General features: G+C 38.9%; 1 protein-coding gene across 2 annotated transcripts in view; it reads right to left on the bottom strand.

The window, feature by feature from the left end:
* Window positions 1–13,535, bottom strand: part of DGKD (diacylglycerol kinase delta) — a 97,681-nt gene that overhangs the window by 56,553 nt on the left and 27,593 nt on the right. For both annotated transcript variants that reach the window (XR_014017946.1, XM_081260573.1), the window contains exons 2-3: window positions 12,935–13,045; window positions 11,374–11,454 (exon numbers count right to left, since the gene is read on the bottom strand). Coding sequence is in view for 1 of the 2 variants with exons in the window: in XM_081260573.1 (XP_081116699.1) it covers window positions 11,374–11,454; window positions 12,935–13,045 (192 nt within the window). In the remaining variant the exon portion in view is untranslated. The remainder of the gene's footprint in view (window positions 1–11,373; window positions 11,455–12,934; window positions 13,046–13,535) is intronic.

The following is a 13,535-nucleotide window of genomic DNA, read 5'->3' as shown; positions in this document are numbered from 1 at the left end:
GCACCACTGCACCCAGCTTGAAACTTCATTTTCTGTCCTTTTTCGACAGCCTCTTGTTCCCTCAAGCCAACCGCTCAACTCACATGAGCATGCACTCAGGTCTCCTTTGTCCTTTCACCTGAGGACTGCCCTCTACCTTCTCCAGGCCAAGCCACCTAACGACAGAAGTTCCACCCAATTTATGATGATCTAAAATAATGTAAAGTAAGCAGATGCTGAATACAAAAGTATTCCTTCCTGGAAATGGAGGTACACACCAGTACTACCTGAAGCAGTAAGAAGTTCATCTCCCCAGCCTGCAGGACAGGTGACAGAATGAAGAGCACAGTGTAAGTGGAGGCTGCTCACAGGGCCAGCTGCCCCTACTTGGGCAGAGGGCCAAGCCCCTCCTTTGTAGGGATGCCACACTTGCAGCCCAAGTATCCCTCCCTTGATCCAAGATGCTTTTCAGGCATATTTTCAACTAAACAGAGTCAATACAATTGAACTGGTAAACTACGACACTTCACCCAGTGAAGCATCTCCTGCTATAATGATTCACAGAGACTCATAACAGTAAAGCTTATAATAAACAGTAAATAAAGAATGCAAAAGCATACATACACCAATGTGAATACAACACAAAATGTAATGTAATGTTTCCCAATGAAAAAGTCTGAAGAAGAGAACATAAAACCTCCACTGAGCTACTATGGGGCACATCTCCTCCTATTTTAAATTTCCTTTAAAGTCATAATTTGATACACACAGGTTGGGAAAGCCAGCATTGTGAAGGAGTGCTCTGGGCCCCTACTGTAGGAAGCCTCGGCCTCCAGAAGCTTCCTTCTCACCTCTCCTGCTTGTTTGCACCTCCTGCTGTCCTGCTCCTCACAGCCACTACAACTATTTCTTTCCCATCTAAGAAGTCTCCCAGAGCAGAGGGCACATTTCTCCACCCTGTATACCCTTCAGGTACCCAGTACAGAATCTGCCATCACAGGATTGTGGAAAAACAGAAAACAAATGTTTCTAGAACTTTCACCTTTTCCAATTGATTTGTTTTCATTTCAGAAATGAGGTAGCCCAGTCAGTAAATGGTTCCTAAATTCCTAAGGGATAAACAAGCATCTCTTCAGTGGGGCTCCCCACGGAAAGGGCAATCCCACATTCTCTCTACTACACTGAACAGAAAGGGGCATCAGGACCTACAGCTAGCCTTACTGAGGCATATAGTCATTCCAAATGGCAGAGCACTGGGGACTCCAAGCTGCAAAGAGAATCCCTGGCCTCCAGTTCAAGACATCAGGAGAAGATGTGGCCAAGAGCACAAATCACCAAGAGCTTATGCCCCTCAGAGGGGCCCCAATCTGGAAGCACCCCAAATCCCAAAAAGCTTTGAAAGACTTATAATTTACAAATCTTCAGAGTCAGTGGGGAAAATTCAGAAACCTCCCTGGGTTCCAGAGCATGCTCAGGCACAGCCAGATCTGAGAAGCACTGCCATGCAGGGGCAAGCAACCACTTCCTGATGACACAGGACAGAGGTCTATGTGGGTGGTCTCACTACTGCTGAGGAATGGGCAGGGTCCTCAGGGAGATACTGGGGAGACAGCCCTCCAAAGAATGAGGCCTATGCACACAAGGCATTCTCCAGAAAGAAAGAGGCTGGGCTCCAGCAGGCCTGGGTCAGGGTGGGCAATGCTGGGGGCACATGAAAACCAGACACCCTTGATCAAGGAAGAAAGGAGGAGCCACTCAATCTCTATGGCCCTATTTAAAGTGGGCAGAATGAGACTCTTTGAAATGATTTTATGCTTCAAGCAGATTCCAATAAAACTTATCTTTAAGGTTTAACTAAACTGCAGTTGCTTCTGAGCTCCATGGGGTAATAATACAGCCAACTGCTTTAGGTCCAGAGAAATCTGAAGCAATTGTAGTGATTTTGTCCAGTGAGAAAGTATTATGCAGCAAACACAAAGTTGTACAATGTAAGAATACCAAACTAAAAATAATTTTTCCAACTAATAACAAATGTCATAAAATTAATTTGGTTTATTATTTTGGTATTGAACATCAGAGTGCCTATCATCACATGGTAATAGCAAGCACTATCATGCCTTCATGATAGTGATTCAAATGAATCCTAAAGGCAGGTGCTGTTATTTACCCTATTTCTCAGATGAGGAAACTGAGGTTCAGACTCCTTGGGCAACTTGCCCAACATTATCAGCTAGTAAGAGGCGTTGGGAGTCACCCTGTCTTTCAGAGTCTTTGCCATTAAGCCCTGTTACCTTGCAAGGTTCTGTACTTCCAGGGTGTTATATATATTTTTTATATCAATGGTGTGTATATACATATAATTATATATTTAAAATATATATATACACACACACACATATACATACAGACACACACACACACACACACATACACACACACATACACTAGTCCTGCTCTCTAGGATCTTGTATCTAGAAAAGGAAATACAGACTCTGGATATTCAAAGAAAGAGTCTTTGGTCCCTCTACTACCTACTTTTGCCTCTCTGATCCCCTACAAGGACACAAGTTTGAGGAAAAGAACTCCACTCCACATCTGCTCACCTCTGGACCTTGAGCATGGGGCACAGTGTGTTAGCCCAGAAAGGCCCTCAAAATTTACTTGCTGAATCAATGAATGAAAACCAAGGAGAGTTCCCAAACAAGACAAAGCCCGTGACTAAGTCAACAAAAAAATAAGACCTTCAGAGGACTAAGCAGTAAATCTTAGGAGTTATGACAGATGAAAGCCAAGTGCCATTCTCTGTTGTAAAAACATCACCATTCAAGTAAATGGGAGCTAACATTTCTCACATTTCATGACAAACCTTAAATGTCAGGTGCTTAAATACCATGGAGTGACAAGACACAGGGAAAATTAAACTAGGACAATTATGATTCTTAAGTAGAAACCAAAGAGGCTGAGAAGCTAGGCAGAGCTTGTGTAATATCACAGCACCGGAATGTGAAGCCCAACAGAAAGCAAGCCCAGAGGGAGTGTACCACAGAAGCAGAGGAACTTGAAGTCAGCTGAAAAAAGTGACTTCAAATTACCTCTGCTTCAGAGTGGACGTAAGGTAACCTGCTGCTGTTACCCTGTCTTCCCAGATACAAGAGGAAATCTCTGAGGGAAGATACCATCAACCTGAGCCTAAAATCATCCAAACGATTTTTCATAAAACAATTCTGGGGCTGGGGACATAGCTCAGTTTGGTAGAGTGCTTGCCTTGCATGTACAAGGCCCTGGGTTCAATCCCCTGTACTACAAAAAAAGGAAAAAATAAATAAATATATATATATATATATATATATATATATATATATATATATATTTCTGTCCACCAACGATACCAGGCATATCAAGAATAAAGACCAAAGGAAAAAAAAGCCACACCCAAAAAAAAAAAAAAAAAAAAACACAAAGAGCTGTATAATATATTTGAATTTTCAGACAGATTTTAAAATAAATACACTAAATAAATTCAAGGAAATAACAAGCCTGAGGACTTTGGAAAGGAACTTGAAACCTTAAAAAAGATAGAGAAAAGAAAATCCTGAGGGCTGGGGATGTGGCTCAAGCGGTAGCACGCTCGCCTAGTGTGCGTGCGGCCCGGGTTCGATCCTCAGCACCACATACAAACAAAGATGTTGTGTCCGCCGAGAATTAAGAAAAAATAAATAAATATTAAAATTCTCTCTCTCTCTCTCTCTCTCTCTCTCTGTCTCTCACTCTCTCTTTAAAAAAAAAATTAAAAAAAAAAAAAAGAAAATCCTGAAATGAAAAGATAAAATCATTTAAATTTGAAACTCCATACTCAGGAAAAAATATTTTTAATAAATAAATAAAACTCAATACTTAGGTTTAGCCAGGTGCAGTGGCACAAACCTGTAACCCCAGCTACTCTTATGTTCTGAACTAAAACAAATTACCACTTTGATACTATCAAAGTGACAGATACATTCTAAAACTGTAATGCACAGTGTTTCTAAGGTTTAGAGGACAATGTGCTTTCCTTTAGGAATATGAACTAGTGTACATTCTAAGTCCAATCCAGCAATTACATACCAGCCTTCTTTTCATTCATCAGGGCAATGGGCAGTGTCATGTTATTGCAGAGTCTGGGGCACAAAGCTCACAAACGCCCTCATCTACTGTGTTCTTGGCCTTGTGAGGCACAGCTGCACTTGAAGAAGAGAATGCAGACAAGCTCCCACACCACACTCCCTCCCACCCTCACCCCCGCCACCCAGCTTAGAGCTTGAAGGTGACATTGGCATCCAGCTTCATCACAGCTGCACTTCATTCTTGACAAACAGGAAGACAAGCAAGTCCACCAGTCTCTCAAGTAGCTGGGGTTGCAGGTGAGCACCAGTTTTTTTCACACCTTTTGTCATGAGGGCATGCTGAATTTTATCAAAGGCTTTTTGTCTATACCTATTGAGATGATCAAGTGATGTTTATCCTTGATTTATGTATATGTTGTATTAAAAGTTTATTGATTTGCTTATGCAAACAATTCTTGCAACTCTGGAATGAAACCAACTTGATTGTGGTGTACTTTTTTTTTGTACCAGGGACACTCTACCACTGAGTCATACCCCCAGACCTTTGGAGTATTTTGTTTATTTTGTTTGATTTTTATATTTTGAGACAGGTATTGCTAAAGTTGCTAAGGTTAACCTATAATTTGCAGTCCTCCTGCCTCAGCCTCATGAGTTACTGGGATTACAGGCATATGCCATCACACTCAGCAAAAAATGAGATTCCCTGTCACAGTGCTAGGAACTGAACCCATGGTCTTGTGGATGCCAGGCAAGCAATCTACAACTGAGTCACAGTCCAGCCCTCTATGATCTTTCTAATATGCTGCTAAATTTGATTTGCAAGTTATTTTATTAGGAAATTTTGCATCTATGTTCATCAGGGTATAGCTTCATAATTCTCCTTTTTTGTGTAAGTGTCCTTCAGGTTTTGATAGCAGGGTAATATTGGCTTGGTAGAATTCTAAAGAGTTCCTTCCCCTTCTATTTTATGGGATAGTTTGAGTGAGAATCACTGGAATTAGATCTTTATAATTCTGTCAAAATTCAGCAGTGAATCCATCCATTCCCGAGTTCTTCTTTGACTGGAGACTTCTTATTACTACTTCAGCTTCATTAGATTTTACTCATTAGTTTTTTACTGAAGGGTTTTTATATTTTGTTGGTTCAATTTCTTTTTAATATACTCATCTTTTTATCAGTTTTTTTTAATATTTATTTATTTATTTATTTATTTTAGTTTTCAGCGGACACAACATCTTTGTTTGTATGTGGTGCTGAGTGCTGAGGATCGAACCCGCGCTGCACGCATGCCAGGCGAGTGCGCTACCGCTTGAGCCACATCCCCAGCCCTGTTGGTTCAGTTTTGGAAGGTCATATGTGTGTAGAAATTTGTCCATTTTCACAGGTTTTCCAGTTTACTGGCATAGAATTTTTCAAAATATACTCTAATGACCCTTTGAATTTCTGTTGTCATACCTCCTCTTTCATCTCTTACTTTATTCATTAGGACTCTCCTTTCTTTTGGTTAGTTTAGCAAATTTATCAATTTTATTTATCTTTTCAAACATTGAATCTTTTCATTATTGCTTTGTATTTGTATTAATCTTTTAGTTTCTATTTCACTTATTTCTGCTCTGATGTTTGTTTGTTTTTTTTAGAGAGAGAGAGAGAGAGAGAGAGAGAGAGAAGGAGAGAGAGAGAGAATTTTTAATATTTATTTTTTAGTTTTCGGTGGACATAACATCTTGGTTTGTATGTGGTGCTGAGGATCGAACCCGGGCTACACGCATGCCAGGCGAGCGCGCTACCGCTTGAGCTACATCCCCAGCCCCTGATGTTGATTTATTTTTTTCTTTTACTGATTTTGAGACTGGTTTGCTCTTATCTTTCCAAGACCATGAGAGGCATCATTAAGTTACTTACTTAAGATCTATTTTTTTGATGTGCATACCCATAACTATAAAATGCTCTCTTGGCACTACTTTCTCTATATTTCACAGAATCTGCTGTTGTGCTTCTATTTTGATTTGACTCAGGAATTTTTTAACTTCTCTTCTTATTTCTTCAGTGATCCTCTATTCATTCAATAGCATCATTCAATCTCCATGTTTTTACTCTGCAATTTCTCTGTGATTAAGTAAGATGCAAGAAATTATTTCAATTGTTTTAAATTCTTTAAGTCATGCTTTTAAATTAATATATGGTCTATTCTGAAAAAAAAAATCCACACACTGATGAAAAGAATGTGTATTCTCCACCTGTTAGATGGAATATTCTGTAGATATCTGTTACGTCCACTTGATCAATAGTGTAACTTAACTCTGATGTATCTTGGTTAATTTTTTTTTTTTTGGGGGGGGGCTCTGAATGACCTACTGTTGTGGTTTGAATCTGAAATGTCCCTCAAAGTCTCATGTGTTGAGGGTTTGGTCTCCGATGCAGAAGTGGGGCTTTGGGGGAAGGAATTGGATTACCAGGGCTCTAACCTTATCAGTGGATTAATCCATTGATAACTGAATGAACTACTTGAAGACTGTAAAAGCTATGGGAAGTAGGACCAGGTTGGAGGAAGTAAATCACTAAAGATATGCCCTTGGGGACTATATCTTATCCCCAGCCCCTTCTTGCCTCTCTGCTTCCCAGCTATCATTAACTAAGCAGCTTTCCTCTGTCATGATTCTCTGCCTCACCTCAGGTCCAAAGAAATGGAGCCAGACAACAATGGACTGAAACCTCTGAAACAGTTAAGCCAAAATAAATCCTTCCTACTTTAAGGTGTTTTTCCCAAGTGTTTTGTCCCAGCAATGAAAAGCTAACAAAACAACTATCTATTAGAGAATGGGGAAATGAAATCACTAATATTGTTTGGAGCCTACCTCTCCCTTTATGTCTAGTAGTGTTTCTTCCATAAAATTACATGCTCTGATGTTAGGTGCATACATGTTTATGACTATTCCTTTGATCCACACAGTTACCTTCTTTGTCTCTTCTGATTTTGTTTTAAAGTCTATTTTGTTTATGTATAGCTACTTCTGCTTGCTTCTGGATTCTAACTGCTTACAATATAATTTTCCATCCTTCACTTTTGTAGGTGAAGTGAGCTTCTTACAAGCAGAATGTTGTTGAGTCTTGTTTTTTAATCCATTCAACCAGTCCACATCTTTTCATTGGAGAATTAAGACCATTGGGATGGGGATGTGGCTCAAGTGGTAAGGCGCTCACCTGGCATACGCGGGGCTCTGGGTTCGATCCTCAGCACCACATAAAAATAAAATAAAAGATGTTCCACCAAAAAACTCAAATTAAAAAATTCTATTTCTCTCTCTCTCTTTAAAAAAAAAGGACTATTTACGTGTCACTCCAGCAGAGTATAGAAAAATTCCTTCATTTATTTACTTATTTATTTTTAGGATGCTGAGGATTAAACCCAGAGTCTTGGGCATGCAAGGCAAGCACTCTACCAACTGAGCTATATCTCCACCCAATATCATTTAATTATTATTAAAAGTTATGTTTTTAGGGCTGGGATATGCTCAGCGGTAGAACACTTGCCTACACTGGGTTCAATCCCCAGTACCACAAAAAGAAAAGGAGGTGGGTGAAATAAAAGGTATGTTATTATGGAAAGGTTAGTATTAAAAGGTATGTACTCGTTCCTGTCATTTTGTTGTTTTTCTACTGATTGTTCTCAATATTATATATTCATTTCTTCCTGTCATTAATCTTAGAAGTTTGATGGTTTACTCTATTGATAATATAGATTGTTTATTTTTTGTCATTTGCATTACTACTCTTCTAGTGGAATTTCTTCTTTCATATGCGCTTTTTTTTTTAAAGAGGGGGAGAGAGAGAGAGAGAGAGAGAGAGAGAGAGAGAGAGAGAGAATGAATTTTAATATTTATTTATTTTTTTAGTTTTCGGCGGACACAACATCTTTGTTTGTATGTGGTGCTGAGGATCGAACCCGGGCCACACGCATGCCAGGCGAGCATGCTACTGCTTGAGCCACATCCCCAGCCCTCATATGCTCTTATAGTTGTTTCTCTTCTGAGTCTGGGATTCCCTTTAAGTGTCTTCTGAAATGCTGGTCTAGTTATCATGAATTCCCTTAGTTCATGCTTACCTTAAATGGAATTCTATTCTAAGAAAGCTTACTATAGAAATTATTGGAGAGGCATAAAAGAAATTGTGTCCAAGTGTGGAACACAGACAGTGTATGATGGGAAAAACAGGAATATTCCAATAATAAAGAGGTATAAAATAAGCATATAGGGGCTGAGGTTGTGGCTCAGAATTAGAGTGCTCACCTAGCATGTGCCAGGCCCTGGGTTCAATCCGCAGCACCACATAAATGTAAAATAAAGATATTGTGTCCAACTACAATTAAAAAGATATATTTTAAAAAATAAGCATATATTTCTGATAAAATAATATTCAATATGAACAGAATTTTGAAGGATATAATAATAAATTAATCGAAGTGAAGAAAGAAAACTAAAAACTATATTTCATAAAATGTCTTTTGTGGAAATGCTATAAACCCAAATATATTGCTGATTATCTTTGGATAATAAGAGATGATTTTACATTTTATATTTATATACTTTAAAATTATCAGAAAAATTATTTGCCCTTAATAATTGAGAGAAAAATACAATTTCTGGAATGTGAATAGAAAGGTACTCAGTTAAATTGAGAGCCCTTAAGGTTTTCATTTATGTATGTATTCATGTGATAAAAAAATGAAAATAAGCCAATCAATAAATTGCAAAAAAGAAAATTAAGCTGAAAAACCAACTCGTAAATGCAGAAACCAAATGAGAAAAATGAAATTGATCAATAATCCAAGAACTGAATTGTTTAAAAATAAAACAAAAATGCTAGATTTTAAGAAATCTGACAAGAAAAGCAAGCTAACCAAATAAAATTCATAATGAAAAAAGGATCTAACCAAAGACATAGATATTTCAAGTACATAAAAGTATTGTCATTGCATTTTGAAGGTGTAGAATTAATAAAAATGTAAATTTCAGAAGTGAACTCCAAAAGTCAAAAAAGTTCAAATGATTCAAAAGGAAAAAATAATCCTTTCAGGAACTAAACCTTTCAGGAAAGTAATCAAGTCACAGCCTTACCTCCTTGACAAGTCTTCCTGACTTCCCTCTCACTTTCAAGAAACAACCAATCCCAAAGCTATTAAAATGTTCCAGAACACATAAATGCATGTAAATTTACTAAATCAATTTTGTGGGGCAAGCTTAAATCAAAACTCAACAAAACCCATCTCCTACCTCAAAGGATAGCATATGTACTGATGGGAATATTCTAAACACAAAATTAGGAAGTAACATTTAACATTACCAAGAACAATTTATTATTAGAAAATGTTCAAATAGCTAAAACTAAATTAACATCTAAATTAACGCCCTGCAGACTACAATGAAATGCAACACCTGTTCCTATTAAAAACTCTGAAAAACACAAATCAAAGAATAATCCATTCTACGTGGCTTAAAATGCCTCTCCCCAACCAGTAAGTAAATGATAAAATTAACAGAGAAAAAGTACAAATACTCCAAGTAAAATAAGGAATAAAGAGAAAGCTTGACCAACTCGATAAGCCACAAAGTAAAACCCAGAGAGCAGCTACATCAACATGAAATGAGAAGAAGTTTAAGTGGAGGAGGGAGAACTCTATTCCTGTCAGCAATGTCAGTAATCAATTTACAAATGAATAGATAAAGCATAACCTGAAAATACATTAATCCAAAATGTCAGATCCTAACCAGGAGAGAAATTACCCACCTTGATTGTTATTAAAAAAAAAAAAAAAAAAAAAAAAAACTTTCAAATTAGGAAATTAGGGGACACTTTATGTCTAGATGAGAGAGCTTAATAAAAATATTTTAGAGATTCTAATGCTGCAATCAGAGTCATCCCTTACACAGGATGATAAAAGTCATCTTATGAAGCCAAGATTATCAAGCCATACAAGAAAATGCTATGGCTGGTCAACGTATGCATGCCTATAATTCCAGCAACCGAGGCAGGAAGATCACAAGTTCAAAGCCAGTCTGGGCAACTTAACAAGACCTCAAGCAACTCAGCAAGACCTTGTCTCAAGATAAAAAATGAAAAGGTCTCAGGGTGTAGCTCAGTAGTAAAGCACCTTGGGGTTCACTTTGAAGGTGAATGCAAAGGAAAGGAGAGGAAAGAATGCTTTGGGCTGGGGATGTGGCTTAGTGGTAAAGTGCTTGGCTGGCAAATACAAGGCCCTGGGTTCAATCCCCAGTGAAAGAAAAGAGGGCAGGGGAGGGGAAACTATATAGCCATTAATATGATACACATTTTGGGGCTGCAGTTGTGGCTCAGAGGTAGACTGCTTACCTAGCACATACAAGGCACTGGGTTCGATCCTCAGCACCACATAAAAATAAATAAAATACAGTTATTTTAAAAATTTTATTTTAAAAAAACAATAATGTTACACATTTTGATCAACTAACATGGGAAAATATCCATCAAAAAGTCAAGAGGGGAAAAAAAGGGCACCCAAAAAAAAAAAAAAAAATCAGTCTATCTCAGAGCACATGTAAGTAAAAATACAGATGTACAGAAATAGTGGCAAGGGCTGGGGATGTGGCTCAAGAGGTAGCGCACTCGCCTGGCATGCGTGCGGCCCGGGTTCAATCCTCAGCACCACATACAAACAAAGATGTTGTGTCCACCGAAAACTAAAAAATAAATATTAAAAAATTCTCGCTCTCTCAAAAAAAAGAAAGAAAGAAATAGTGGCAAATGCTTCACAGTAAGAAGCTGTTTATCTCTGAAGAGTGAGAGGAGCACTTGAGCTTGTGCATTCAGAACTTCTGCAGAAAGCACCACATAACTTTCACAAATTTGGAAGGGAAGCAGTTTAAATGTAATAAAGAAGAGAAATACACCAAAACATTAACATTCTTATGTGGCTGAATTATGGCTGCTTTTCAATTGCTTTAACACATTTTTTTTCCATTTTCCAAATTTCCCACAAATTCACAAAAACATTTTTTAAAAAAAAACCTTTCAACCAAATTGTTAAATGTAAACTACAACACTTTCTTTAAAAATTTCTTTTGTGTTTATATGTGCCAAATTCTCAATTACTCTCCAACCATAGTATTATTTCCAGCATTAGATTCAAAATTTACCATGAATCATTCCAATCAGGAAGAAAAGCATGCAAGAGGCTGAAGAGCCTGCATGCGTTTGTTTAAATTAAAAAGGAAAGCCAAATGTAGTAAAGAATCAGAAAGGTATGACTGAGTCTTACCGTAAAACTATTGTTGACATTTTTGGTGCTGGATTCAGCTACGCTGGCATCCGTCAGGTCCACCTCATCAAATATGATTGACTAGAAAGAAACAAACACCATGATTCAGACATGCCAAGACAAGTGTGTCTGAAGCACTAGCATACCCACCATTTTCCCGACCCCCACAAACCAGGTTCTTTGAAAATGGCACATGATCAATAAGCTGACAAATTAATGCAGCCACCCTGATCGCTTCTAACAAAGAGCATGCATGGAACTCACAGGGATAGTGCTGTGATTTTTGTTTTTAATCCAGACAGCTCATCAGTGATTGCATTAGTGAAAACAAAAATTTACAAATAAATAAATAAATATTTTTTTAAAATTACAAAAATAATACCAATACTTCTATATTTATTTTTTAAATCAAACACTACTATTAATAGGAAGGTTTCACTTTTTTAGGGGAGGGAGGAAACCAGGAACTGAACCCAGGGGTGCTTTACCATTGAGCCACATCCCCAGCCTTTTTTTAATATTTTATTTAGAGACAGGGTCTTGCTAAATTGCTAAGGCTGGCTTTGAACTCGCAATCCTCCTGCCTCAGCCTTCTAAGTCGCTGGGATTACAGGTATGCACCACCACGCCCTGCCAGGGTTTCACTTTGAAATGTGAAGTATGTCCTCATGCAATGGTCCACCTGACAGAAAGCCTGTGTTGTACTGAACATCCTCCATCCTTCTGGTTTGTTTTTCCATCCAGCACATTTAGGAGAAAGGTCCTAGTTGCAATAAACTAATCCAGGGAAAGAAACAGACCCTAATAGCAGGGATCTGACTATAAAGAAAACCAGGGAGCCAAGCAAAAAGGAATTGAGTCCTGAAGAGCAACAGTCAGTCTCTAAGCAAGGGCTAGGGATGAGGCCTGAAGATTCCCTTTTTTCTTCTCTCTCCTAAGCCATCCACCATAGACTCTACCTCCTGTTTACTGTTCCCTCAACTCTAAGAAGCACAAACAAATAAAGCTAATTGCTGGAAAGCATACAAATAAAGAATTTCACATTTCTGGTCACACCCCAAGAAGCCCAGTATGCTTCAAAACCACTCTTAGCTCATAATAAGAAATGGGTAAGCCTGTGGTCCCCATCTTCCTGAAGAGACAATGTTCCACTGTGGTAACTCTGTGACCCTCTTCTGCTTTTCCCATTACTGATGAGTGACATCAAAGAAAAAGAAAAATGAATAAATTTTGTAAGAAATAAAATATGCCTTGAGACAAACAAAACCTGACACACCAGATTGCTGCAAAGCCAGCTGGAGTGTGTCTCTCCCTCTAAAAAGGGCCTGCGCTCTGCCCTGAGTGCATGCTCCTTGTTTTACCCCACAGGGGTTTCTTGAGATGGCTCTCATTCTCCCTTGAATACATATCTACTTTCCTAAGTAAACCTCTGTGTATGCCTCTAGGGAGTAAGAAACTAGCTGGAAAGAACAGGTCTGCGAATTGGAGCTCCCCATCATCCCACAAGAACTCAGTCCCCCCCAAGCTGAGCTCCCTGAGTGTTCCTGTCACTGCGCCTCACCTTTGCAGTTTTGGCATAGTACAGTGTTCGCCCACGAAGCTTAAAGTATCTCCTTTTTGATCGCTGGAATGAATTGTTCTGCTTCGTCAGCATCCCCTCCTTGATGACAGTCTGAAAGACAAAAACATATTCATGAACTTGCATTTCTAAGGCGCATCCAGCTGACACACACCCCAGGGTGGCTGATGTGCATTTGTGTCTCTGTGGGGCCAAGCAGCCTACCAAAGAAGTGCTCCTCACACTCTCAGACCATGCCCTGAACACAGCAGTGTGCTGCTGGGGAGGCCCTGGCACATCCATTCTCTAAGGGGCAATGGCATGCCTGTGTCAGGCAGAGTGTCAGAGGCCCAGGTGTGCCCTAGATATGCCCAGCAGACTAGCAGAGGGGAAACTGAGGCTTGCAGACTGCATTAAGCAACAGCTGGGAGGACAAATGGAACACAAGGCCAGCACATTCTCTAGCTTTAGCATTTGGTACATTTCAGCTATTCTTGGCCCTATCTCTGTGTTCTCTGGCCTCCTGCCATTTCTCAGGATCCTGCTGCCAATTCTGCTTATGTCCATTTCTCTGGGGTTCAGCATAGCTCCAGGCCTGTGTTCT

This window comes from Spermophilus citellus (assembly GCF_964194105.1).
Source record: "Spermophilus citellus genome assembly, chromosome: 11".
In the NCBI taxonomy this organism is placed as follows: Eukaryota; Metazoa; Chordata; class Mammalia; order Rodentia; family Sciuridae; genus Spermophilus; species Spermophilus citellus.
This window is presented reverse-complemented; position numbering and strand designations above follow the sequence as displayed.